Here is a 27,834-nt window from a genome sequence, read left to right as displayed (position 1 = left end):
TTAAGAAATATATTACCTTCAACAGTGTTATCTTGTGAGCAAGCCATCAATGTTTTGTGTTTATTGGTGTCGTACAAATGTTAGCTAACGGGGTTAGCAATTAGCATGTTTGACATTTCAGTGGAAATACTACTACTATCAACTTTTTGATAAGCGGCTTAGCAAAAAAAATGCATTGGCTAGACTTCCTGTAAAAAAAATAATACTTGCATGAAAGCTGTTAGCTATATTCCAAAGGTAAAAAGTTGGATATGATGATGTGTGGTCTTCAGTCGAATTTTACAATATACGTTTCCCACAAAATGTGTATATATATATATATATATATATATATATATATATATTACTTTTTTGAAAACTCTCAAAATCCTAACTTAACTTACATAAATTGCAATGTAAATCGGTGGTCAGCTAGCTGGAAGGGTGTCTTTAGTCGCAAAACGTACCGTTATTTTCCAGTCCATTTAAACGTTGAGCTCGAYGTSATTTAATCCTCTAACCGCTAGAGWGTGTCTAGAAAGATTGTTTATAATTTTGCCCAAAATATTTTTTACAATTATTTTAGTAGAATTATTTCAATTTATCAAGGGGCACCCCTACTTCCCGCGGCTATGGAAACAACATGTCCTGGGTTTTATTTTAATATATGTATATATAGTCTGAAAATTTGTAGCAGCCACACACGTTTCTATTTGGGGGCGGAAACTGTGTGAGGTGTGCGTATTGACGACACGTGATAGCCTACTAGGCTAWATGAATGGAAATATCGACAGAATATATTATTTTAAAAAGTGCAGATGTAAACCAACCATGCACGGAGAACTAATTCTGTTAATCAAATCTTTTCAGGATTAAATTATTGTACATGTGGTGTAACATTAGAAGAAAACTCCGCTGACGGAATGCCTCGGAATCATTGAATTGCAAGCAGCACGGACTATCGATAGGCTATGTATTGCCTGTAGCCTGTTCCACTCCTCTCAGACGWCAGCCTACTGAGATCGGTCTGTGAAAGTCTTCCGTTGTCTTTGTCATTTCATGAGGTTAGCCTTCCCAGAATAAATGAATTGTGTGTGTGAGCTGGCGAGTTGACAGGAATGTCGAGAATCGGTATTGTAGCTTATTAACAACAGCGATGTCGGCCCGGTAGTTGATGCGGCACGCACCTGTAGCCTGCTGCCAAAGGTATTTTACAACTAACATTCCGTCTGTGCTGCTGCCTTGCACGACCTGTGAGAGCCGTCAAATTGGGTGATTGATTACCTTTGCGTGTCGGGAACGTGCCCAAGGTCGTCGCTAGTTCTCACAGACACAAAGTTATAAACCCCGCCCAATTGTACAATTTCCCTTTTTAAAATCTAATTTTTAAACCTAACCATAACCACACTGCTAGCCTTATGCCTAACCTTAAATTAAGACCAAAAACCAAGTTTTTTGTTTGTTTTGTTTTCAGAAATGTTTATGATATAGCCAATGTAGACTTTGTGGCTGTAGTAACTAGTGAAAGCCCGTGCCCTGGGCGCAATGGTACCGATGGTTCCCTTTGATACTGCCAGAAGACTAGTCTACTGTTGGAAAGCGGCATTAACAACATCATACATGGTAGTAACATATTTACAAGCCAAACAAATTGACATATGCAGCCTAATGGTCATAYAAGAAAGGTATTTTTAACATTGAAATTATTTCTTAATTTCCTAGCATATGTTATGTGTAACACACAGGAGGTTGGTGGCACCTTAATTGGGGAGGATGGTCTCGTGGTAATGGCTAGAGCGAGAATTAGTGTAATGATATCAAATACATCGAAACACACATGTGTTTGATTCCATTTACTCCGTTCAAGCCGTTATGAGCCGTCCTCCCCTCAGCAGCCTCCACTGGTATATAAAAAATGGTTGATTCCAGAAAGGTCAAGGGTACGTGTCCTCTCAGATTTGTCCTGTTTATTATTTTATTAAAAATTCCTAAAAATGTTCTGTAATAGCGTACTGCTAGACACTTAYGAATTGTATGAAGTTGGCTTTAGCTAGCCCAGATGGGTTCACAATCTGCCAACCTCATAACTAGCTACCAAGAAGCCKTTTCAGGCTAACAATCAAGTTAGTTAAACAAGCTAGCTATTCTATCTTAGCTGGCATGCCTACTTTCTGACCCTGCTGGTCATCTATGAACGTTTGAACATCTTGGCCATGTTCTGTTATAATCTCCACCCGACATAGCCAGAAGAGGACTGGCCACCCCTCAGAGCCTGGTTCCTCTCTAGGTTTCTTCCTAGGTTCTGGCCTTTCTAGGGAGTTTTTTCTTCTACATCTGCAATGCTTGCTGTTTGGGGTTTTAGGCTGGGTTCCTGTACAGCACTTTGTGACATCGGCTGATGAAAGAAGGGCTTTATAAATTAATTTGATACMGGCAAGGTTGGTAGACTTTAGAAAAGCAAGCAATAACTAAATATACTAAGACTGACATTCCTTTCAATCTTTTATCCAGATTTTAGCAGAGATTCAGAGAAGCATAATTAGTTTCTTAATAAAATAATCACCAGTCTGGATACAGCCAGCTCAAGGTATGCTGAGAAATGCAGAATGAAATAAAATAAATCAATTGTGCATACAATTTAAGAATATTGATTATGGCTCTAGATTGCAGGAAAAAGCTGTTTCAGGTGTTAGAAAAATGCAACATTCTTCCAATTTTTAAGGGATCGGTTGGGCCTATTGGAACACCCGCCAAGCATCTGAAAACATTGTGCCACCCTCAGATTTTTTGGGGTTCATAACGCATCTGTATTTAAGGGTTATCATTCGAAGTTCAAGCCGCAGTAAATACTCAAAGCAGAAACCGAGTGCTCCCTTTTCTCATTATCTTTCCTTATAGTCACCCGTTTGAAGTTGTCTTGGAGTAAGGAATGTGTTTTTGGGCGGGGGGGGGCTTTTGCTTACAGTATCCATCAGTTACCTCAGTTGAACGGGAGGGTGTGTCGTTGACAAGCAGGAGAGAAACGGCACTAAGAATAGCGGGGTTGTGTAAGAGGCCTCAGCGAACGACAGGAATGCTCTAGTCAGTCTAATGGCAGGCAGTTCCCCAGATGGCTCTTTAGGCTAGGATTACCATATCAGTATTAACGATCCCTTCCACCACAGGACCACATTTCACTTAAACAGAGCCTACTAGACTGATCTATTGATTAATGTATTGACTGAATGGATTGATTACGAAGTGATACATTGTAGTCATGGATACTTTGCATGACAGGGTTACTTTCTTAATGTATCTGTTAGTTACTAGTTAACTGTCAAATTGTGCTCCATAACATCACTTTTTGGATTAGCCAAACTCTCTGTAATGTAATTATTATTTCCCTTTAAGAGCATTAGAAGACAAACATGTAACTCAGCAAGAAAGTAAACGTCCTCTCACTGTCAACTGTGTTTATTTTTTCAAGCAAACTTAACATGTGTAAGTATTTGTATGAACATAACAAGCATTCAACAACTGAGACATAACGAACCAGAATTCACACAGTGACTAGACAGAAATTGATAAGTCGTTCCTGAACAAGGGGGGGGGGGGGGTCAAAAATCAAATAGTAACAGTCGTATCGTGTGGCCACCAGCTGCATAAGTACTGCAGTGCATCCTCTCATGGACTGCACCAGGATTGCCAGTTCTTGCTGTTGAGATGTTACCCACTCTTCCACCAAAGGCACCTGCAAGTTCCCGCGACAATTCTGGGAGAATGGCCCTAGCCCTCACCCTCCAATACAACAGGTCCCAGACGGCTCAATGGGATTGAGATCCGGGCTCTTTGCTGGCCATGGCAGAACACTGACATTCCTTGCAGGAAATCACTCACAGAACGAGCAGTATGGCTGGGGCATTGTCATGCTGGAGGTCATGTTCTGGATAGCCTGCAGGAAGGGTACCACATGGGAGGAAATGTCTTCCCTGTAACGCACAGCGTTGAGATTGCCTGCAATGACAACAACCTCAGTCCGATGATGCTGTGACACACCGCCCCATCGGACCGCTCCACCTCCAATCGATCCCGCTCCAGCGTAAGGCCTCGGTGTAACGCTCATTCCTTCGACGATAAACACGAAACCGACATCACCCCTGGTGAGACAAACGTGACTCGTCAGCTGATCAGCTTCTTTGCCAGTCCTGTCGTGGATCCACGTGACGTGAGGTCTTGTATGCCCATTAGGCGACGTTGTTGCCTGCACGGATGTAAATGGTGAGGACCTGCCTATACACAGAGCGGCTACAAAGCCTCAGTCCAGCTCTCTCAGCCTATTGCGGACAGTCTGAGCACTGATGGAGGGATTGTGCGTTCCCTGGTTATCTCAGGCAGTTGTTGTTGCCATCCTGTACGGTGCCTTAGAGGCAGGGGCCTCAAACAGATCGTCGATGGTGGCTGCGGGGACAAAAAAGAACACCGCCACAGTGGGTGGAGGCATCGCTGTCAGATTATACACGTGGTCTGCCACTGCGAGGACGATCAGCTGTCTGTCCTGTCTCCCTGTAGCGCTGTCTTAGGCGTCTCACCGTATGGACATTGCAATGTATTGCCCTGACCACATCTGCAGTCCTCATGCCTCCTTGCAGCATGCCTAAGGCACGTTCACACAGATGWGCAGGGACTCTGGAAATCTTTCTTTTGGTGTTTTTCAGAGTCAGTAGAAAGGCCTCTTTAGTGTCCTAAGTTTTCATAACTGTGACCTTAATTGCCTACCGTCTGTAAGCTGTTAGTGTCTTAACAACTGTTCCACAGGTGCATGTTCATTAATTGTTTATGGTTCATTGAACAAGCATGGGAAACGGTGTTTAAACCCTTTACAATGAAGATCTGTGAAGTTAATTTGTAAAAATCCAAATATCTTTYAAAGACAGGATTCTAAAAAAGGGACGTTTCTTTTTTTMCTGAGTTTATATTACCAATGGAACGACCATCTATTGCAGGATAAATCCATGTTAGCGTTTACATAGCTGGCTGTAATTGGATGTTGTATTTTACTTAATGAGTTTGTTATGMAGGCTTCTTCAAACCCATTGCTTTCTACTACAGCTAATAATACAATTAGGTTAGATCTTAAATTAAAAACTGAACTCTGTGAGATTTGCAGTCATTCCAATTAATTTAATACCCCTTGAGCTTCCATTTATAGGATTTGTAAATATATATTAGCCAAGTTGTTTTACCGGAGCATAACTCAAAAACGAAGCACTTATTAGCCTACTCTGTTTATGATTTTGTTGTCATGGAGAACTGATTGGGCTCATTGCTTCGAGTTGAAAAATAAATGCTTTGAACATCTGTTACTCTCCGGCCATAGACTAGTTACTTCTTCACAGAGGGCTTTGAATACCCTTTATTCTCTGGATGTCACAGAGAAACACCAAATCCATGTATTTTAACATTACCTCATAGTTCATATAGGGATACAATAATACATGTGTAGCCTATTTGAAACACCTCTCTGAGCTTTGCACGCTTTCTCAATTTATTTTAAGCACAGTTGGCATCAGTACCCTCTTTTTTTGCTTGCTATAAAGTCAACAAAGTGGCTTTGTCAGCGACTGCAGAAGGTTGGATTTATTCTTCAGTTGCGTTCCTGCGGCAACAGCAGGGTTCTGTTTTTATCACATCTGTTTAATAATAACCATGTGAGGAGTATTTAGACAGGAGTGTTGGAGCTCGTCCCTCGCTCCCAGACCCAGGACAAGGTGGACCCAGGAGGGGTGTGAGCCTCAGTTAAAGCATGCTGCTGTGGATGAACTTTGACCCCAAACAAGCCGTCCAACTCCTCCTATCTTGGATCACGTTTCTTATTCTCTCTTTTCTCTTCTTTCCTCACTCGCTCGCTCGCAGTTTAAATGCCTCTGCTTCAATACATGCCCTGACATGCTGAGAAACGGGAGGGGAGGAGCGGAAAAAAAGAGGACAAGAAAAACCGGAGAGCAGCTGAGAGGGTGGGAGGGTGGAGAGAGAGAGAGAGAGAAGGGGCGTGTGAAAGAGGAGGGAATTCCATATGAGCCAACTGTACAGAGAGACTCCAGAAGAGAAAAGCGAGGAAGCAGGACTGTCAGCAGCAGACACAGAAGATTTAGGTAGCATGTTATGTTAGGAAGGGTTGGGGAGATAAAACAAGGAGATTTTTTTATCTGTGGTTAAGTGAGCCCTTGTGGTAATCTCTCACTCTGTCTCTCTCTCTCTCTCTTTTTTTCCTCTCTCTCTGACGGAGGACAGGAGTGGTGTGTGAGCGAGCGTGTCAGTACTGGAGTTCTGTAGCGGCAGATACATTCTATTCATGGTCCATTTCCTTGTTTGTTTTTTTTTCTAACCTGAGGACCAGGTTGAGACGGCAGAGAGACACACCGATTGACTGGAGGAACCTGTGGAGAGATGAAAGGATCTCTCGCCACGCACCAGAGTATCCAGAGGACTGATCCAAGTTGCCTACAGACAACTGGGGAGGATTAAGAGACTCTGGGATGGTATCTGGAGGAGTCCCCAGATCATAACGTCTGACGCAGAACCTCCAGGACAGTACCCTGTCACCTTGTCACTGCCAGAGCTACCAAAGGTGTTGTATAGTACGTTCAAATTGAAAGAGAAACTATAAGAGACGCTGGGGAGTATGGGACGTTGGACCCGTGTTGGAGTGTCTCCTGGTTGGTTCCCAGGGGCCCGATGAGTGGRAGCAGCCATAACACCAGCCTGCTACGGGGSCGCCGCTTCTACTGCCGGGAATGGGCCCTGGAAAAGCTCCAGCGCTGTCTGGAGGCCAAGCCCGCTCCCGGCCGGCCCCCGGGGATCCTGGTAACTGGGGGTCCCGGGGCAGGAAAGACAGCTCTATGCACGGAGGCAGTATGGCCCACCTCGGACACAGGGCTGCGGGTGGGGCTGGCACCCCACTGCCTTGCATTTCACTTCTGCCAGCGGGAGGATGGAAGGAGCATGGCGGTGTGGAGGTTTGTCCTGGGCCTAGTGGATCAGCTGAGGGCCAGCCCCCTCCTCCCCCTGGGGTACAGGGACACACTGGACACCCCCTTGGTGGCTCCCACCCTGGAGCCCCTACACTGCCAGAGGGACCCGGATGACACCTTCAAAAGGTCTGCACTCTATATTACTCCCTAGCGTTACTAACCAACTTATCTAGACAGCTTTGTGAATTGCTCTCTTTTGATGTGAATTCAACACATTCTGTCTGCAAAAAAAATAAAAAATAAAATGGATGTGAAATTTCTATAGCGAGATTTGAGGTTTGTCAAAACTCAAACATTGAGTCCGTCATGATTGATAGGGATACATATGTCTGGACKAAGAAACCCATTGTTTCATTTGTTCACAGTAGCATGCGAATAGTCATAGTAGCGTTAATGCATTTGGAAGGGAAGTGACATCATCACCAAGCAGACCAGTTCTCCAAGATGACTGTCCGTGACCACTTCTTACAGGTAATAAGTGAGTTTTCCATAAACGTTCAGATTCCGTACTGAAAGCCTGTCACTGCTCGTGTTGTTTAGTCGAACAAAGAAGACCAAAAGAGCCACAGTGAAAAGRGAGCGATTGTCCCGCTTTCCTTGGTTTGTATAAGAATGTATTTCTCCGCTCATAATACAAGCCATTCAAGTGCTCTCACAATCGACCTCTCAGTCTGAATGAACGCTACAATGCTATTTATGACACGTCCTTTTAGAAACAAGACAAAGACGTGAAAAATGCGTTCCCTCGAGTTCGCAGAGACTTTGAGTCGTTGGTACCGCTCGGTGAGGTCGTCGTTCTCACGAGGGGACCCTCTCTGTCTCTCCGCTGCTGTCTGATGTTGACGCTGGTTGTGGAGGAACGCTCTCCCTCCCTGTTTGCTGTGTTTCTGGTGTGAAGTATTAGGGATACATTCCACATTTGCCCTCAGACTGACCCATAGCCTGGAGAGATCTGTGTGTGTTTGGCGCCTGAGTGAGAGAAAGGGGTTGTGGTTGAGCCACTGTCATGTGAACACTAAACAGTGGTCGACAAACAGGGGAAACGTGAGCTCGGAGTGGCAGCGAACGAATATACAGAGAATCCTTAGATTTGAACAGATGCTAGCTGGAGCCATTAGAGTCCTGTATAACCGCTTAGCTTACACTGTCAACATCAACAATGGCTAGTCGACCCAACTACCAACCACCTTTTCCACTGCCTTTCTTCCAGCTATCTTCCCTCGTAAAGTTTGTCCTTAACCGTCCTTTAAACTATGCTGTTCTCTCTAGTCTAATCTAATTTCTGTTCCACAAGGCTGGCCCGTTGCTAAAAAGCTCGTCTGTTTTAAACCTTTTTTTTAAATCTTTTTTTTTTAAACTTTGGGCGAATTAGGGCTCACAGGGCCTGTGTTGTCAGCCTCTTCTCCACACCGTGTCCAATTTACAGCAGGGCTGAGAGGGTCAAAGGTTAGCCTGTGGCCAGGACCACGAGGACAGGATGGAGCAGGAAGCCCTCAGTCAATTAAAGGGCCGTTAATGTGGTTCTGTGCATGCATGTGCTCAAGACACACACACACACACACACACACACACACACACACACACAAAAAAAAACTTCCCTGTTATCCAATTAGTAAGACACAAGCTTGTGACCAGGAAGTTTTGGAACGGAGCATTCACTTTTAAGAGAAGGAATTTAAAAGGCACAAAGTGCTTTTACATAAACTCAAGCTGAGTCTATTGTTCAGTAATGGAAAACAAGGACTGCAACCCATATATTGTGTTCATGAGGCTGTATTGTATCAGTACAGGTGCGTCAAAGCTGGGCCCGAGAGACTGAAAAAACAGCTTCTAGCTCAAGGCCATCAGACTGCTAAACAGCAAATAAAACWAGGCAAGTCCGTTAAGAACAAATTCTTATTTACAATGACGGCCTACCAGGAAACAGTGGGTTAACTGCCTTGTTCAGAGGCAGAACAACAGATTTTTACCTTGTCAGCTCGGGGATTTGATCTAGCCACCTTTCGGTTACTGGCCCAATGCTCTAACCACTAGGCTACCTGCCGCCCGTCACTAACTCAGAGGCTGCTGCCTACATTGACTCACTAGTCACTTTAAACAATTCTACTTTAATAATGTTTACAWATCTTACGTTACTCATCTCATATGTGTATATARTGCATCTTATACCATCTATTGCATCTTGCCTATGACACTCGGTCATCACTCATCCATATATTTATATACAGTTGAAGTCTGAAGTTTACATACAACTTAGCCAAATACATTTAAACTCAGTTTTTCACAATTCCTGACATTTAATCCCAGTAAAAATTCCCTGTTTTAGGTCATTTTGAATCACCACTTTATTTTAAGAATGTGAAATGTCAGAATAATAGTASAGASAATTATTTAATTCAGCTCTTATTTCTTTCATCACATTCCCAGTGGGTCAGAAGTTTACATGCACTCAATTAGTATTTGGTAGCYTTGCCTTTAAATTGTTTAACTTGGGTCAAATGTTTCGGGTAGCCTTCCACAAGCTTCCCACAATAAGTTGGGTGAATTTTGGCCCATTCCTCCTGACAGAGCTGGTGTAACTGAGTCAGGTTTGTAGGCCTCCTTGCTTGCAGACACCTTTTCAGTTCTGCCCACAAAGTTTCTACAGGATTGAGGTCAGGGCTTTGTGATGGCCACTCCAATACCTTGACTTTGTTGTCCTTAGTCCATTTGCCACAACCTTGGAAGTATGCTTGGGGTCATTGTCCATTTGGAAGACCCATTTGCAGCCAAGCTTTAACTTCCTGACTGATGTCTTGATGTTGCTTCAATATATCCACATAATTTCCCATCCTCATGATGCCATCTATCTTGTGAAGCGCACCAGTCCCTCCTGCAGCAAAGCACCCCCACAGCATGATGCTGCCCACTCCTGTGCTTCACGGTTGGGATGGTGTTCTTCGGCTTGCAAGCTTCCCCCTTTCTCCTCCAAACATAACAATGGTCATTATGGCCAAACAGTTCCATTTTTGTTTTATCAGACCAGAGGACATTTCTCCAAAATGTACGATCTTTGTCCCCATGTGCAGTTGCAAACCATAGTCTGGGTTTTTTTATGGTGGTTTTGGAGCAGTGGCTTCTTCCTTGCTGAGCGGCCTTTCAGGTTATGTCGATATAGGACTCATTTTACTGTGGATACTTTTGTACCTGTTTCCTCCAGCATCTTCACAAGGTCCTTTGCTGTTGTTCTGGGATTGATTTGCACTTTTCGCACCAAAGTACGTTCATCCCTAGGAGACAGAACGCGTCTCCTTCCTGAGCGGTATCACAGCTGCGTGGTCCCATGGTGTTTATACTTGCGTACTATTGTCTGTACAGATGAACGCGGTACCTTCAGGCGTTTGGAAATTGCTCCCAAGGATGAACCAGACTTGTGGACGTCTACAAATTTTTTTCTGATGATTTTCCCATGATGTCAAGCAAAGAGGCACTGAGTTTGAAGGTAGGCCTTGAAATACATCCACAGGTACACCTCCAATTGACTCAAATGATGTCAATTAGCCTATCAGAAGCTTCTAAAGCCATGACATCATTTTCAGGAATTTTCCAAGCTGTTTAAAGGCACAGTCAACCTAGTGTATGTACAATTCTGACCCACTGGAATTATAAGTGAAATAATCTGTCTGTAAACAATTGTTGGAAAAATGACTTGTCATGCACAAAGTAGATGTCCTAACCGACTTGCCAAAACTATAGTTTGTTAACAAGACATTTGTGGAGAGGTTGAAAAACGAGTTTTAATGTCTCCAACCTAAATGTACGTAAACTTCTGACTTCACCTGTATACATTTTCTTTTTCCATCCCTTTTAGATTTGTTTGTATAATTAATTAATTGTGAGGTTAGTTACAGTAGGACGGTACAGAGGGAATGTGCCTTTGTTTCTGATTAACCACTTACATTAAACCAAGTTTTTGTTGGGGAATTGTTAGATATTACTGTCGGATCTAGAAGCGTACACTCGTATTAACATCTGCCAACCATGTGTATGTGACCAATAACATTTGATTTGATTCAAAACGGCTGTTTTGTATGTTTACATTAGCGGACACCTTCCCTTTGGATCCTTCTAGAAGAGTCTAAGTGTAGGAGTGTGGAATCCATTGTTGAATGGCTGTGAATGACCAAGGCTGTTCAACAAAGACTTCAATATAGTTACATAACCTTTTACAAGTGTTATATGTAATACTTCATTGCGTTTATATCCCTGCTGAAGCAGACACTAGCAGGGTGACAGACACTGTTAAAACAACTGCAACGCCATAATGTCTTCACCCGCATTAAATTACTCACTCACACACACACACTCACTCACTCACTCACACACACACACACACACACACACACACACACACTAAACTCCCACTCTTCCTGGATTACTCAATGGTTTTTACAAGGCCTAAGTGTGGTGAAGCCACCCTCCCTCCTGTCCCAGGGGACTCTATAGAACACCATATAGAGGTGTTCTGTCCCAGGGGACTCTATAGAACACCATATAGATGTGTCCTGTCCCAGGGGACTCTATAGAACACCATATAGATGTGTCCTGTCCCAGGGGACTCTATAGAACACCATATAGAAGTGGCCTGTCCAGGTGTCTTTTACTATACTGTAATAATACATCTACTGGTCTAGGTGAGGGGGGGGGAAGCAAGTCCATAGTAGGTTTCACTTCCTAGATAGCAGCATCCTTTAATGGTGTCCATATACTGAATGATGTAATGATGATGTCCATATACTGAATGATGTCATAGATGAGATGCTCGCATGTCACTGTAACTGAGTAATGATGATGTCATGATGATGTCCATATACTGAATGATGTAGTGATGATGTCATGATGATGTCCATATACTGAATGATGTAATGATGATGTCATGATGATGTCCAATATCTGAATGATGTAGTGATGATGTCATGATGATGTCCATATACTGAGATGATGTAATGATGAATGTCCATATACTGAATGATGTAATGATGATGTCATATACTGAATGATGTAATGAATGATGCCCATATCTGAATGATGTAATGATGATGTCCATATACTGAATGATGTAATGATGATTCGCATATACTGAATGATGTAGTGATGATGTCATGATGATGTCATATACTGAAGATGTAATGATGATGTCCATATACTGAATGATGTAGTGATGAATGTCATGATATGTCCATATACTGAATGATGTAATGATGATGTCATGATGATGTCCATAATACTGAATGATGTAGTGATGATGTCATGATGATGTCCATATACTGAATGATGTAATGAATGATGTAATGATGATGTCCATATACTGAATGATGTAATGATGATGTCAATACTGAATGATGTAATGGATGATGTCATATACTGAATGATGTAATGTGATCCATATACTGAATGATGTAATGATGATGTCCATATACTGAATGATGTAGTGATGATTCATGATGATGTCATATACTGAATGATTGTAATGATGATGTCATATACTGAATGATGTAGATGAGATGTCATGATGATGTCCATATACTGAATGATGTAATGATGATGTCATGATGATGTCCATATACTGAATGATGTAGTGATGATGTCATGATGATGTCCATATACTGAATGATGTAATGATGATGTCCATATACTGAATGATGTAATGATGATGTCATATACTGACATGATGTAATGATGATGTCATATACTGAATGATGTAATGATGATGTCCATATACTGAATGATGTATGATGATGTCCATATACTGAATGATGTAGTGATGATGTCATGATGATGTCCATATACTGAATGATGTAGTTGATGATGTCATGATGATGTCCATATACTGAATGATGTAGTGATGATGTCATGATGATGTCCATATACTCAATGATGTAGTGATGATGTCATGATGATGTCCATATACTGAATGATGATGTAGTGATGATGTCATGATGATGTCCATATACTGAAATGATGATGTGTGATGATGTCCATTTGTCGTGTCTTTGCTATCATAAAATTGAAGACTTAGTTTTTATCAAAGATTCCTGTAATTAGTTATTAGCGATCACACTGATTAATAACGTAACTAATTAACTAGGAAGTTGGGGCACCAGGGAAAGTACTCAGATTACAAAGTTATAATTTCCCAATATAACCTTTCAGATATTTTCATATCTGATCTATAGTCTTCTGCTTTATTATGATTATTTACTTTACCTCACGTTAGTCTCATTCAAACGTCGTAAATTGTTGGTTATCTGCACGAACCCAGTTTTCACTATGAGTCATCCATACATCAATTGTCTTAAATCATTTATTTATTACTAACTAAGTAATTCACAGAAATGCACAAACAAACAAACAAACTTAAAATGGTTACATGAAATGATAGGAGAATATGCCCTAGTGGGCTGAACCGGCATGGCGGCTTGTTTAGCAAAGGGAAAATGGGGGTCGACTAAGAAGTCACTCACAGAGTTCATAATTATAACAATTGACATGCTACTCTTTACCACATGAACGCTCACTCATTCGGGAACAATTGCAATCAATATATATATTTACGCTCAGTGTGTCGTCTTGATCGCTGGAGAAAAGTTAGTTTTCTGTTGGAGAGTTTTCGTCTGTCTTGGTTATTGTGGATAGTACAGAGTGACATTCGTTACAGAATGGATGTTTCGCGGTTGTCGTTCTTCGCGTTCAATGATACCGAATTCCTAGCTGCAGACTAGTAGTCAATATCAAAGACTTGTTCTTATTCATCTAAGAGTTTAACCACGTGGTAATGGTTAAAGATTCAGGAATTGTCCACAACCTTTGTCCCCTCCTAATGGAGAAAAACATGGTCTGGAATATTTCTCAGAGTTGGTTTTTTATTAGGATTGCAGAAAGGGGCTGTCCCAGGATGTCTGACCCAACTGACCCAACTCTACTTCCGGCGCCGAAAAGAGATGGCCGCCTCGCTTCGCGTTCCTTGGAAAATATGCAGTATTTTGTTTTTTTTATGTGTTATTTCTTACATCGGTACCCCAGGTATCTTAGGTTTCATTACATACAGTCGGAGGAACTACTGAATATACGATTAACGTCAACTCATCATCGTTCCTACCAGGAATATGACTTTCCCCGAAACAGATCCAGTGTTTTGCCTTCCACCCAATACAATGGATCTGATCCCAGCCGGCGACCCTGTGCGACGCCGTAAAAGGGGCAAACGAGGCGGTCCTGTGGTCAGGCTTCGAGAGACGGGCAACATCGCGCTCCACTCCCTAGCATACTACTCGCCAATGTCCAGTCTCTTGACAATAAGGTTGATGAAATCCGAGCACGGGTAGCATTCCAGAGAGACATCAGGGATTGCAACGTGCTCTGCTTTCACGGAACATGGCTAACTCAAGAGACGCTACGGAGTCGGTGCAGCCAGCTGGTTTTTCATGCATCGCGCCGACAGAAACAAACATCTTTCTGGTAGAAGAGGGGCGGGGGGGTATGCCTTATGATTAACGAGACGTGGTGTGATCATCATAACAAACACAGGAACTCAAGTCATTCTGTTCACCTGATCTAGAACTCCTCACAATCAAATGTCGACCGCATTATCTTACCAAGGGAATTCTCTTCAATCATAATCACAAGCCGTATATATTCCCCCCAAGCAGACACATCGATGCGCCTGAACGAACTTTATCTGACTCTTTGTAAACTGGAAACCACACACCCTGAGGCTGCATTCATCGTAGCTGGGGATTTTAACAAGGCTAATCTAAAACAAAACTCCCTAAATTCTATCAGCATATCGATTGTGCTACCAGGGCTGGAAAACCTAGATCATTGTTATACTAATTTCCGCGACGCATATAGGCCCTCCCGCCCCCTTTCGGAAAAGCTGACCACGACTCCATTTGTTGATTGATCCAGCCTACAAACAGAAACTAAACAACAAGCTCCCGCGCTCAGGTCTGTTCAACGCTGGTCCGACCAATCTGAATCCAGCTTCAAGACTGCTTCGATCACGCGGATTGGAATATGTTCCGCATTGCGTCCAACAACAATATGCGAATATGCTGATTCGGTGAGCGAGTTCATTAGGAAGTGCATTGACGATGTCGTACCCACAGCAACGATTTAAACATTCCCAAACCAGAAACCGTGGATTGACGGCAGCATTCGCGTGAAAACTGAAAGCGCGAACCACTGCTTTTAACCAGGGCAAGGTGACCGGAAGCATGACCGAATAACAACACAGTGTAGCTATTCTCTCCGCAAGGCAATCAAACAGGCTAAGTCCCAGTACAGAGACAAAATCGAGTCGCAATTCAACAGCTCAGACACAAGAGGTATGTGGCAGGGTCTACCAGTCAATCACGGATTACAAAAGAAAACCAGCCCCGTGCGCGGACCAGGATGTCTTGCTCCAGACAGGCTAAACAACTTTTTTGCCCGCTTTGAGGACAATACAGTGCCACTGACACGGCCCCCTACAAAACCTGCGGGCTCTCCTTCACTGCAGCCGAGGTGAGTAAAACATTTAAACGTGTTAACCCTCGCAAGGCTGCAGGCCCAGACGGCATCTCCAGCCGCGTCCTCAGAGCATGCGCAGACCAGCTGGCTGGTGTGTTTACGGACATATTCAATCAATCTATCCCAGTCTGCTGTTCCACATGCTTCAAGAGGGCACCATTGTTCCTGTTCCCAAGAAAGCTAAGGTAACTGAGCTAAACGACTACCGCCCCCGTAGCACTCACTTCCGTCATCATGAAGTGCTTTGAGAGACTAGTCAAGGACATATCACCTCCACCCTAACCGGACACCCTAGACCCACTCCAATTTTGCTTACGGACACCCTAGACCCACTCCAATTTGCCTTACGACGCCCCAATAGGTCCACAGACGACGCAATCGCAACCACACTGCACACTGCCCTAACCCATCTGACAAGAGGAATACCCATGTGAGAATGCTGTTCATCGATTACAGCTCAGACATTTAACACCAATAGTACCCTCCAAACTCGTCATCAAGCTCGAGACCCTGGGTCTCGACCCGCCCTGTTCAACTGGGTCCCTGGACTTCCTGACGGCCGCCCCAGGTGGTGAGGGTAGGTAACAACATCTCCACCCCGCTGATCCTCAACACTGGGGCCCCACAAGGGTGCGTTCTGAGCCCTCTCCTGTACTCCCTGTTCACCCACGACTGCGTGGCCATGCACGCCTCCAACTCAATCATCAAGTTTGCGGATGACACTACAGTGGTAGGCTTGATTACCAACAACGACGAGACGGCCTACAGGAGGAGGTGAGGGCCCTCGGAGTGTGGTGTCAGGAAAATAACCTCACACTCAACGTCAACAAAACAAAGGAGATGATTGTGGACTTCAGGAACAGCAGAGGGAGCACCCCCTATCCACATTGACGGGTCATAGTGGAGAAGGTGGAAAGTTTTAAGTTCCTCGGTGTACACATCACGGACAAACTGAATTGGTCCACCCACACAGACAGCGTTGTGAAGAAGGCGCAGCAGCGCCTCTTCAACCTCAGGAGGCTGAAAGAATTTGGCTTGTCACCAAAAGCACTCACAAACTTCTACAGATGCACAATCGAGAGCATCCTGTCGGGCTGTATCACCGCTGGTACGGCAACTGCTCCGCCACAAACCGTAGGCTCTCCAGAGGGTAGTGAGGTCTGCAGAACGCATCACCGGGGCAAACTACCTGCCCTCCAGGACACCTAACACACCCGATGTCACAGGAAGGCCATAAAGATCAATCAAGGACAACAACCACCCAAGCCACTGCCTGTTCACCCCGCTATCATCCAGAAGGCGAGGTCAGTACAGGTGCATCAAAGCAGGGACCGAGAGACTGAAAAACAGCTTCTATCTCAAGGCCATCAGACTGTTAAACAAGCCACCACTAACATTTAGCGGCCGCTGCCAACATACTGACTCAACTCCAGCCACTTTAAAATGGGAATTGATGGAAATTATGTAAAAATGTACCACTAGCCACTTTAAACAATGCCACTTAATATAATGTTTACATCCCCTACATTACCCATCTCATATGTATATACTGTACTCTATATCATCTACTGCATCTTGCCATCTTTATGTAATACATGTACCACTAGCCCACTTTAAACATGCCACTTTATGTTTACATACCCTACAGTACTCATCTCATATGTATATACCGTACTCTATACCATCTACTGCATCTTGCCATGCCGTTCTGTACCACCACTCATTCATATATCTTTATGTACATATTCTTTATCCCTTTACACTTGTGTGTGTGTATAGGTAGTAGTTGTGGAATTGTTAGGTTAGATTACTTGTTGGTTATTACTGCATTGTCGGAACTAGAAGCACAAGCATTTCGCTACACTCGCATTAACATCTGCTAACCATGTGTATGTGACTAATAAAATTTGATTTGATTTGATTTGAACTGGGCTCAGGGGCGGGTCCTCGGATTTAGTTCAATAAAAAGGAATTGTATTTTTCTTAATTAAACAGTCCAACATCATATTACACAATTATACAAACAGTATCATACTCACTCATTCATCTTTACAACAATTAGATGTAAACCTCATATCTGAGGTTATTATATAAACAGCGGTATGGTAATGTAGCCACACAGTCTCCCATGAGTTTCCCAAGTTGTGACAAACGGACCAGTTAATAGCTGGAATCTTCACCGATCTTTTATACTTTTTCTGGAACATGAATCTGTTCGTACCTCAAGTTCTGTGAGGTGGAAGAAATCCCTTTGTCCTGAAAGTTTACCCTCTCTCTAATACTGTTTGGCCATGAGGAGATTCTCAGGAATTTACGACGTCTCTCTGTGACCACAGCATGGGTTGAAGGAGGAAAGGGGAGGCAGGGAGTGGCAGGGGAGGGGGATGGGCTTTATGTACTAAACAGGCAACGTCTTGACATACCCCCCCCTGGTGGTTTGGATCTTGTTTGTCCTGCAAGTTACAAATCAACATAAAATCATGAACACGTGGTGTCCTGTTTGTAGATCATCGTGGCAGTCCCCTCTGGTGGTTGAACTTGGCTTCTCTGAAAGCGGAGCAGTCCACCACAAGGATGGCAGTTGATGTCCGGTTGGTGATCGCCGTTGGCGGTCCCTTCTAGTGATGTACCTTGGTAGGTTCCCTGGAAGCTGCAAAGTACGCCAGGGAGGGCCAGGGGATGTCCGGTTGGTGATCGCCGTTGCGGTCCCCTCTAGTGGTTTACCTTGGTAGGTTCCCTGGAAGCTGCAAAGTACCCCAGGGAGGGCCAGGGGATGTCCTGGTTGGTGATCACCCCCCCCCCCCCCCCCTTGGTGGTTTACCTTGGTAGGCTCTCTGACAGCGGGCATGCCGCCACAGGATGTGCCGTGGGTGTCCGGATTTGGGGTCGCCATTCCGGACCCGTCGTCTGGTTGTCGTCCAGACTGGAAGATCTGAGCAGTAACTTAGGCAGATGTTAACAACGCACACACACTCATGAAATATATATATAATTACATTCATTCCCCAATGAGCGGCGTTTGTGGCACTAAGATGTAATGATGATGTCCATATACTTGAATGATGTAATGATGATGTCCATATACTGAATGATGTAATGATTGATGTCCATATACTGAATGATGTAATGATGATGTCATATACTGAATGATGTAATGTGATGTAATGATGATGTCCATATACTGAATGATGTAGTGATGATGTAGTGATGATGTCCATATACTGAATGATGTTAATGATGATGTTCATATACTGGAATGATGTAATGATGATGTCCATATACTGAATGATGTAATGATGATGTAGTGTTGATGTCCATATACTGAATGATGTAATGATGATGTCCATATACTGAATGATGTAATGATGATGTAGTGTTGATGTCCATATACTGAATGATGATGTAGTGATGATGTAATGATGATGTCATATACTTAATGATGATGTAATGATGATGTCCATATACTGAATGATGTAATGATGATGTAATGATGATGTCCATATACTGAATGATGTAATGATGATGTAGTAATGATGCTGCAGCTGTTGGGTCTGTTTATGTTCCATGTGTGATGAAATACCAGCTACATTACATTTCAATAAATGACTCCTCTTTCTCTCCCCCCCTCCAGGGCGGTGTTGTTGCCCTTGCTGAACCTCCCTCCCCCAGAGCAGTCCCTATTCCTGGTGGTAGACTCCCTGGAATCGGGGTATGGGGCCGGTGAGGTGTCCAGCTGTGCTGGGGCTCCAGGGAGGAGCAGCTCTATAACAGAGCTCCTATCCAGTCACCAGCACCTCCTGCCCAATTGGCTGCTCCTGGTCTGCTCTGTGCGCAGACAGAACAAGGCTGTGTGTAAGATGTTCTCAGGTAGGTTTGGGAGATGTCTATAGACACAGCAGGAGTTGCGGGACGCTTTTAAAATGGTCTTTTATCCGGCATCTCAGCAAACCACACAGTCAGCAGAGGCGTCTGCGAGCTGGGGTGTAGATCGTTTCATGTCTCGGCCTGTGCCGGGGAAAGTTAATTCTTTAGCCGTTAGAGAGTAATGAATGTGCTGCTAAAAAAGGCAAATCCGGGAGGCAGACGAACATAGCGAAGGGGGAAAAAAACACACAAAAAACACTGTTGTTGATTCCACTCGTTCACAAAGAAGCAGGCGGTAATAGAACTCAGTCAGATCAATATAATACAATCATAATAATAATACAACAATAATAATAATAATACAACAATAATAATAATAATACAATAATAATAATAATAATACAATAATAATAATAATAATACAATAATAATAATAATACAATAATAATAATAATACAATAATAATAATAATACAATAATAATACAATAATAATAATAATAATACAATAATAATAATAATACAATAATAATAATAATAATAATACAATAATAATACAATAATAATAATAATACAATAATAATAATAATTAATATACAATAATACATAATAATAATAATACAATAATAATAATACAATAATAATAATAATAATACAACAATAATAATAATAATACAATAATAATACAATAATAATACAATAATAATAATAATATAATAATAATACAACAATAATAATAATACAACAATAATAATACAACAATAATAATAATAATAATACAATAATAATAATACAACAATAATAATACAACAATAATAATACAACAATAATAATAATAATAAAACAATAATAATAATAATAAAACAAWAATAATAATACAATAATAARATAATAATAATACAACAATAATAATAATACAACAATAATAATAAAACATAAGCGTTCTGAGTTTTGATCGATGTTGGGAGAAATAGCCTATTTAGATGTTGAACCGTAACTGATTTTCTTTGTGTACAAATATATATATATTTTTATAATAGATTTATTTTTAAACAGTTTACCGAGGTCCAGACCTCCTGTGTCCTTTGTATGTAGTTAGGACCATGTCAAGAGCAGCCACTCAGCGATTTGACAGCTCCAACGCAGTTAACATCTCCGACACCGCCAAATCATCTGAGGAAACGCCGGGCTATTCTAACGCGATAGGATTGAATCCAGGCCTAACAATAGTATCTCATGTTGATCAACTGATAGTTCTGTGTTTTCAACAAGCCTATATATAGCGTGGACAATATCTCCAGTCAGGCTTTTTAACAAAACGTTTCTAGAATAGACATTTTTCTTATTTGTTTTTCCATGTTTGGGTATTGTAATGTAAATGCCATTTTTCTACCATCTTAGTAATTTAGCAAGACAGTCTTATCCAGAGCGACTTACAGTTAGTCACCTTTTAGCAGAGACTCCCAGCTAAAATAAAGGTCAAAATGTTCAAGTCAGCTAGGTGAGACAACCACATATCAAATGTTATTAGTCACATGCGCCGAATACAACCTTACAGTGAAATACTCACTTACAAACCCTTAACCAACAATGCAGTTTCAAAAAAATACAGATAAGAAATAAAAGTAACAAGTAGTTTAATGAGCAGCAATAAAATAACAATAGCGAGACTATATACAGATGGGGTACCGGTACAGAGTCAATATGTACATGTAGGTAGAGTTATTAAAGTGATGATGCATAGATGATAACAACAGAGAGTAGCAGCGGTGTAAAAGAGAGGGGGGGGGGCAAAGCAAATAGTCAGGGTAGCCATTTGATTAGATGTTCAGGAGTCTTATGGCTTGGTGGTAGAAGCTGTTAAGAAGCCTCTTGGTCCTAGACTTGGCTCTCCGGTACCGCTTGCCGTGCTGTAGCAGGGAGAACAGTCCATGACTAGGATGGCTGGGGTCTTTGACAATTTTTAGGGCCTTCCTCTGACACCGCCTGATATAGAGGTCCTGGATGGCAGGAAGCTTGGCCCCGGGGATGTACTTGGGCCGTACGCGGTAAGCTGCTATATCGAGGGAAAAGTTGCTATCAGCCAAGTCGGTGCTAATAAGAAAAAAAAAGAGTGTGACTGCTCGAACAGAAAGGCTGTTAATAACAGTTCATCAACAAAGCGACGAGTGACAAACCGTTGTGTTTCTGTCCTTTTTTTCCCAGGCGTGCTGAATGCTTGATGTAGTGTTCAGTAACCACACAGGACAAAAAAATGTGGTTTTATTTTAGAACGCGGAAGAACACCATGCTCTCATTACTATCGGGTGGGTGACATCTGAACACGTCTGTGCTGGAGAGGAGGAGAGATTTCCACCACACACTGCTTAACACCAGTAAATATCTCTCTGGCACCAACGGGGAAAAATGGAAGTGTGAATCCAATGCCATTGTATGGTAGTCTAGATATCCCACTGGCTGACTGAAGCTGACTGCTGTTACAACACCTTTTATGTATCTGTTTCTACAGTCCAATACCTCTTCCTGAAGTAGCTAATGTTTGTTCTGAAGTTACGTTAAGTGACAGTATCTCTCTCTCTCTCTCTCTCTCTCTCTCTCTCTCTCTCTCTCTCTCTCTCTCTCTCTCTCTCTCTCTCTCTCTCTCTCTCTCTCTCTCTCTCTCTCTCTCTCTCTCTCTCTCTCTCTCTCTCTCTCTCTCTCTCTCTCTCTCTCTCTCTCTCTCTCTCTCTCTCTGTCGCGCTCTCTCTCTCTCTCTCTCTCGCTCTCCTCTCGGTAGGTTTCCGTAAGCTGTGTCTGGACGATCTGCGTAAGCCTGCGCCTGTGCGTGACGTGCAGCACTATATCCTGCGGAGGCTGGACCAGGAGGGGGCGCTCCGCCGACAGCTGACCCCCGAGACGGCCGACATGCTCAACCTGCTGCACATCAAGAGTGGTGGCTGCTTCCTGTTCCTGGAACGCGTTCTAGACGGCGTGGCGGGGGCCTTGGTGGGTCTCCGGGAGATCCGGGACATCCCCGGGACCCTCAACGGCCTCTACCTGTGGCTCTGTCAGAGACTCTTCCCCAGGGGCCTGTTCCTCCAAGTCAGGCCCCTCCTCAATGCCCTCCTGGCCTCCCCCAGGCCCCTCACCACCCAGGAGCTCTACACCGCCACCTGGACCCAGGACATGTCCCTCAGCCCTCTGGACTTCCAGAGCAGGCTACAGGCTCTGTCCACGCTGCTCATCGACGGACTTGGAGGCAGAAAGCTCCTGTTCCACACTAGTTTTGCAGAGTGGCTGACGGACGTGAAGTACTGCACCCAGAAGTATTTGTGTAGCATGTCTGAGGGACACACCATGCTGGCCATGGCTCTCACCTTGCGCGCCCCACACCTTAACACAGAGGACACCTGTCAGATGGGCTCGCACCTGGTCAGCTCAGGCATGCACAAGGACAACCCTGCCCTCCTGGCCCTGTGGCTTTTGTGGGCTGATGTGCCCCCTCTGACTAGGCCCTTTTCCCCCTCTTCCCCTGCCTCTCAGCCCCCTGTCCTGGTCAGGCAGGAGGTCCTCCAGCTGCTGATGAAGAGTGGGGTGTTCCCTCCCTCCTGTGCCCCAGATGGAGGCCCCAGCGTGGGGGTACACTGTGCAGGAGGAGGGGGGACCATCATCGGGCAGGCGCTGGAGAGGCAGGACACAGTGAGGGTGCTACTGGACAGCGGGGTCAGCGTGAACCGGGCCGACCCCACAGACGGACGCACCCTCCTGGCCAGTGCGGCCCATGCAGGCTCAGCCAACGTGACCGACCTACTCCTGTTCCGAGGGGCTGACCCTCTGATCAGTGACCACCAGGGCCAGACCCCCTTAACGCTGTCTGCCAGGCAGGGCCATGTCAGGGTGCTGGGGATGTTGTTGGACTGGGCCAGGGGGCTGGAGCAGGAGGCCGCCTTGGGGATGGTGGAGCATGCAGACAGCGAGGGCTGGACGGCCTTGCGGTCAGCGGCCTGGGGGGGTCACACCGAGGCCGTGCACCTCCTCCTTGATGCAGGGGCGGACGTGGACGGGTGTGATGCTGAAGGCCGATCGGCGCTAAGAGCGGCGGCCTGGGGGGGTCACGAGGAGATCCTCCTCACTCTGCTGGACCACGGGGCGCAGGTGGACAAGGTTGACCGGGAGGGCCGCACGCCACTGATTGCCGCCGCCTACATGGGCCATCGGGAGGCGGTAGAGATCCTGCTGGACCACGGGGCAGAGGTCGACCTGGCCGACGGAGACGGCCGTACTGCCCTGTCAGTGGCTTCTCTCTGTGTGCCCACAGCGGCTGGAGTCAAAGGTTACGGCGAAGTGGCCAGCCTGCTGTTAGAGCGAGGGGCGGACCCGGGGCACAGGGACCAGGATGGGATGACCCCTCTGCTGCTGGCGGCGTATGAAGGTCATGAGGAAGTGGTAGAACTGTTGTTAGAGGCTGGGGCCGACGTAGACGAGAACGCCGGGCCACACGCCGCCGCCGCTTCTGCTGCCGTCACCCCGCTGTTGGCGGCTGCTGCAATGGGCCATTCTGCGACAGTGGGCAGGGTGCTGTTCTGGGGCGCTACGGTGGATGGCATCGACGGGGAGGGTCGTACAGCTCTGAGCCTGGCAGCAGCACGGGGCAGCGTGGAGGTGGTCAGAGCACTTCTGGACCGAGGGCTGGATGAGAACCATAAAGACGATCTGGGCTGGACCCCGCTGCACGCCGCCGCCTGCGATGGCCACCGGGGGGTCTGTGCCGTCCTGACGGAGCGTGGGAGCACGGCGCGGGTCGGAGAAATGGACATCGAGGGACGGACGCCCCTCATCCTGGCCGCGCAGGAGGGCCACTGTGGCACGGTGAGGCTTCTGCTGGACCGCCGCTCGCTCATCGACCACCGGGCGTACGACGGCCACTCTGCGCTGAGCGCCGCCGCCCTGGAGGGCCACGCTGAGGTGGTGGAGCTACTGATGAGGCGGGGCACGGACACGGACGTACGGGACGCAGAGGGCCGTCCGCTGCTCTACCTCCTGGTTCTGGAGGATCATCTGGACATGGCTGCCCTCATCATGGAGAAAGGAGGCGTGCCCCTGGAGTCCCGGGACGGGGAGGGGCGCACGGCGCTGCACGTGGCCTCCTGGCAGGGCAACCTGGAGGCAGTGGGGCTGCTGTTGAGCCATGGGGCGGACCCTAACACCCAGGACGGGGAGGGACGACCCCCCTTGCACTCCATAGCCTGGCGGGGTCATGTTGAGCCTGGTCGTCTGCTCCTGGAGGTCAGGGGGGTCAACGTGGATCTGGCCTGCCGCCAGCAGGGGGCCACGGCACTGAGCATTGCGGCTCAGGAGGGCCACGCCAATATCGTTGCCATGCTACTGGAGGGAGGGGCCAACCCAGACCATATAGACAAGTACGGCCGCAGCCCCGTCAAGGTGGCCGGGAAGAGGGGCCACTTCACTATCGTCAGGCTGCTGGAGAGCTACGGAGCCAAACCGTACTCGGTCCGTCTGCCCCCGCCCAACACCCTGTCGCCACGGTCATCCACTGTGAAGAGCCCGTCCTCCGCCTGCTCAGGGAGTAACGTGGCCCAGGCAGGGCGTCATCATGGTGCTAGCACCTCCTCAGCCTCCTGCTCCCCAGGTTCCACAGCCGAGCATTTCCACTCCATCCAGAGCTCCCAGACATCCTCCTCCACAGCCTCCTGCTCCACAGCCCACTCCCAGGCCACGGTGCAGACCGTCCCCGCTGACAGCCTGTCCTTCACCCAGCAGATCCAACAGCACTCCCTTCCACGCTGCCGCTCCCGCCACTCCACCCTGCCTCCACCCGGCTCTGCCCGTGGCAGCCTGCACGGAACCAGCCACAGGGCCCAGTGCCCTAAGGCCAGCCCTCCTCCACCCACCCTCTGCACAGTCACGGCCATGGTGCATGACTCTGAACAGACTTACAAAGGCTACCCAGCAGGGTTCGACTATCCCAGTAAACACAACTCCCCCAGCTTGATCCAGGAGGAGAGGTCTCAGTACGGAGGGGGGAGGTGGAACTCTGTCATGGCTTCTCTAGGGGTGACGCCTGGACAAGATGGCCCCAAAAACAGGGACAGTCTCCCTATGGGCTACCCTTACCTGGTCCAGAGCCCGGCCCAGAGAGAGACATGGGAGGAGAACCAGAAGATGTCTATAACCCCCGGTAGTGCCTTATCTCCTCCCTGCATGGTGGTCATGACGACCACGGACCCCCAGCTCAACCTAAAACAGGCCATCAAGCTGCAGTTTGAAGGGCCCACCAGCGCTGCCTTATACAAGAGGGAGACGCCCCTGTGAACTCCGACCTAACGGTGAGTACCTGTCTGTTAGTCACCAAAGAGAGTAGAATAACTGTAAAAGCTGTGAGACAGAGGCTTATATTATTATTATTTTATAATATTATTATTATTATATTATTATTATTTTATTATATTATTAGCATATCATTAGTATATTATTAGTATATCGTTAGTATATCATTAGTATATTATTAGTGTATCATTAGTATATCATTAGTATATCATTAGTATATTATGTTTATATTATTAGTATATCATTAGTATATAATTAGTATACTATGTTTATATTATTAGTATATCATTAGTATATCATTAGTATATTATTAGTATATCATTAGTATATTATTAGTATATTATTTTTATATTATTAGTATATTATTTTTATATTATTAGTATATCATTATTATATTATTAGTATATTATTTTTTATATTATTAGTATATCATTAGTATATTATTAGTATATTATTAGTATATCATTAGTATATCATTAGTATATTATTAGTATATTATTAGTATATTCCAAACTAAAGGCACCCTGGTGTTTTCCTTCATTGTCTTAAGAGATGCTGAATGTTGAGAGGTGTTACGTCAGAAATCAATTCTCACTAACTTCCTACTCAAAAGCAACTGTTATTTGGACACCAGTTGGTGTTACTTTGTGTCCATTTTTTCTATTTCATCACATTGATCTTCCCCAGAGTTAAAGTCAAGTCTACAGTGGTATTATATTATATAACCCACCTTTTAAAACCAGAGCTTCATGACACCGCGACCTCTCAAGGATGGCACGCCGCAAACCACGTCCTGTCCTTTTTCAGGTGGTACATTTGGAGGAATGCTTGGCATTTTAATGACCGCGTTCTCTGTTGTAGGTTCTAGGTGGACGTGGAGTTCAAGGGTCCGTTTTCAGAATGGATAATGGTTCTTACGGGGCAGATGAGAGCCGGAAGGGGCTTCTCTCTCACCCCCACCCTCTCCGCCAACAGCTCAGCGGACCAGAGGAAGAATGGAGAGACTGAAAGACTTCAAAGCCGTTTACATTCCAGACTTTTTCCGTCGCCTGTTTTGAGCAGCTGTCACTAAATAGCGGACACACACACACACACACACACACACACACACACATTCCTCAGACACAAAGCCTTGCCTCTTCTCTTCAGTGGAGTTGACATTGTCATGAGTGCCATGGACAAGTCGGATGGAGAGGGGCTATCGGTCCACCCTCCTGCTGATCTACCACACAGAGACAGACCCGAGTGTGTGTGACAGTTCTCTGACACACAGTAACAGACCAGAGAGTGTGTGTGTGTGACAATTCTGTGACACACAGGCCCAACACAGGGCTGTGGTCTCACCAGGGTTTGACGCTTAACCAACCATCAATGGACTTCTTCAGAAATCAAACTTTTCTACTCTACGGTGGATGAAAAACATGAATTTGAAGCCAGGACAGAACAGCCATAATAGACGTGTGAAAGGGTTCTCACTAAGATGAGACTAGATGGGCAAGGAGACCCACGACAACACACACACAGGACTTAAGATAGTTTTTTTTTATATTAGGAGCTCTTTTTCACACCGTAGCTGTTTTGAAAGCAACGATTCTCCTGCCTGTGTGAGGGCACGATTGATGCCTTGATCTTCCTCCAGACTTTTGCTCTCTCTACTTTTAAAACTCCGAGACATGGCAGGTATTACCAGCTTGGAGTCTGTCGATGTGCATCTATGGCGGCTTGGAGTCTGTCGACGTGCATCTATGGCGGCCACGAGCCATACAAGTCAGCAGAAAAGACCGCAGTCCTACCAAAAGCCTGACCTAGCCTACAATGCTGTTGAAATGCTGCTATGTTAATGACATTAACCAACCAGCAGGCGGAATGTTCTTCTAGCACACTCTGAGTAATGCTGTTGGAAAGGAACTGCTAATGATGACATAAATCTAAAGATAGATTAGAAAGAAAGACAGAAGGTAGGAGTTTAGCTAGCTATTCATTTTAAATCATTGATCTGGCCTAAGTAGTTCCATTTGTTCTTGTTACCATTTTATTCATATTTGAAAGCAAAATGCCGTTCTTTAATTAAAATTGCAGACGTGCTGTAACTAATGTCAAACACTG

The 27,834-nt window shown here is 45.0% G+C and overlaps 1 protein-coding gene across 4 annotated transcripts; it reads left to right on the top strand.

Moving 5' to 3' along the window:
* Positions 1-708: 708 nt before the first annotated feature.
* On the top strand, positions 709-27,834 carry LOC112071138 (ankyrin repeat domain-containing protein 50). 4 transcript variants are annotated; one of them, XM_070439265.1, is made up of 5 exons: positions 709-1,004; positions 6,350-7,115; positions 19,171-19,406; positions 22,178-25,727; positions 26,590-27,834. In XM_070439265.1, the coding sequence occupies exons 2-4, from the start codon at positions 6,694-6,696 to the stop codon at positions 25,711-25,713; spliced, it is 4,194 nt and encodes a 1,397-aa protein (XP_070295366.1). In that variant the 5' UTR covers positions 709-1,004; positions 6,350-6,693; the 3' UTR covers positions 25,714-25,727; positions 26,590-27,834. The 4 variants fall into 4 exon arrangements, with proteins under 4 accessions (XP_070295366.1, XP_023994373.1, XP_023994374.1 ...); XM_024138605.1 differs by having other exon boundaries at positions 709-1,043; XM_024138606.2 differs by lacking the exon at positions 709-1,004 and adding an exon at positions 4,725-6,110 and having other exon boundaries at positions 6,356-7,115.

Source organism: Salvelinus sp. IW2-2015, unplaced genomic scaffold (genome assembly GCF_002910315.2).
Source record: "Salvelinus sp. IW2-2015 unplaced genomic scaffold, ASM291031v2 Un_scaffold1527, whole genome shotgun sequence".
In the NCBI taxonomy this organism is placed as follows: Eukaryota; Metazoa; Chordata; class Actinopteri; order Salmoniformes; family Salmonidae; genus Salvelinus; species Salvelinus sp. IW2-2015.
This window is presented reverse-complemented; position numbering and strand designations above follow the sequence as displayed.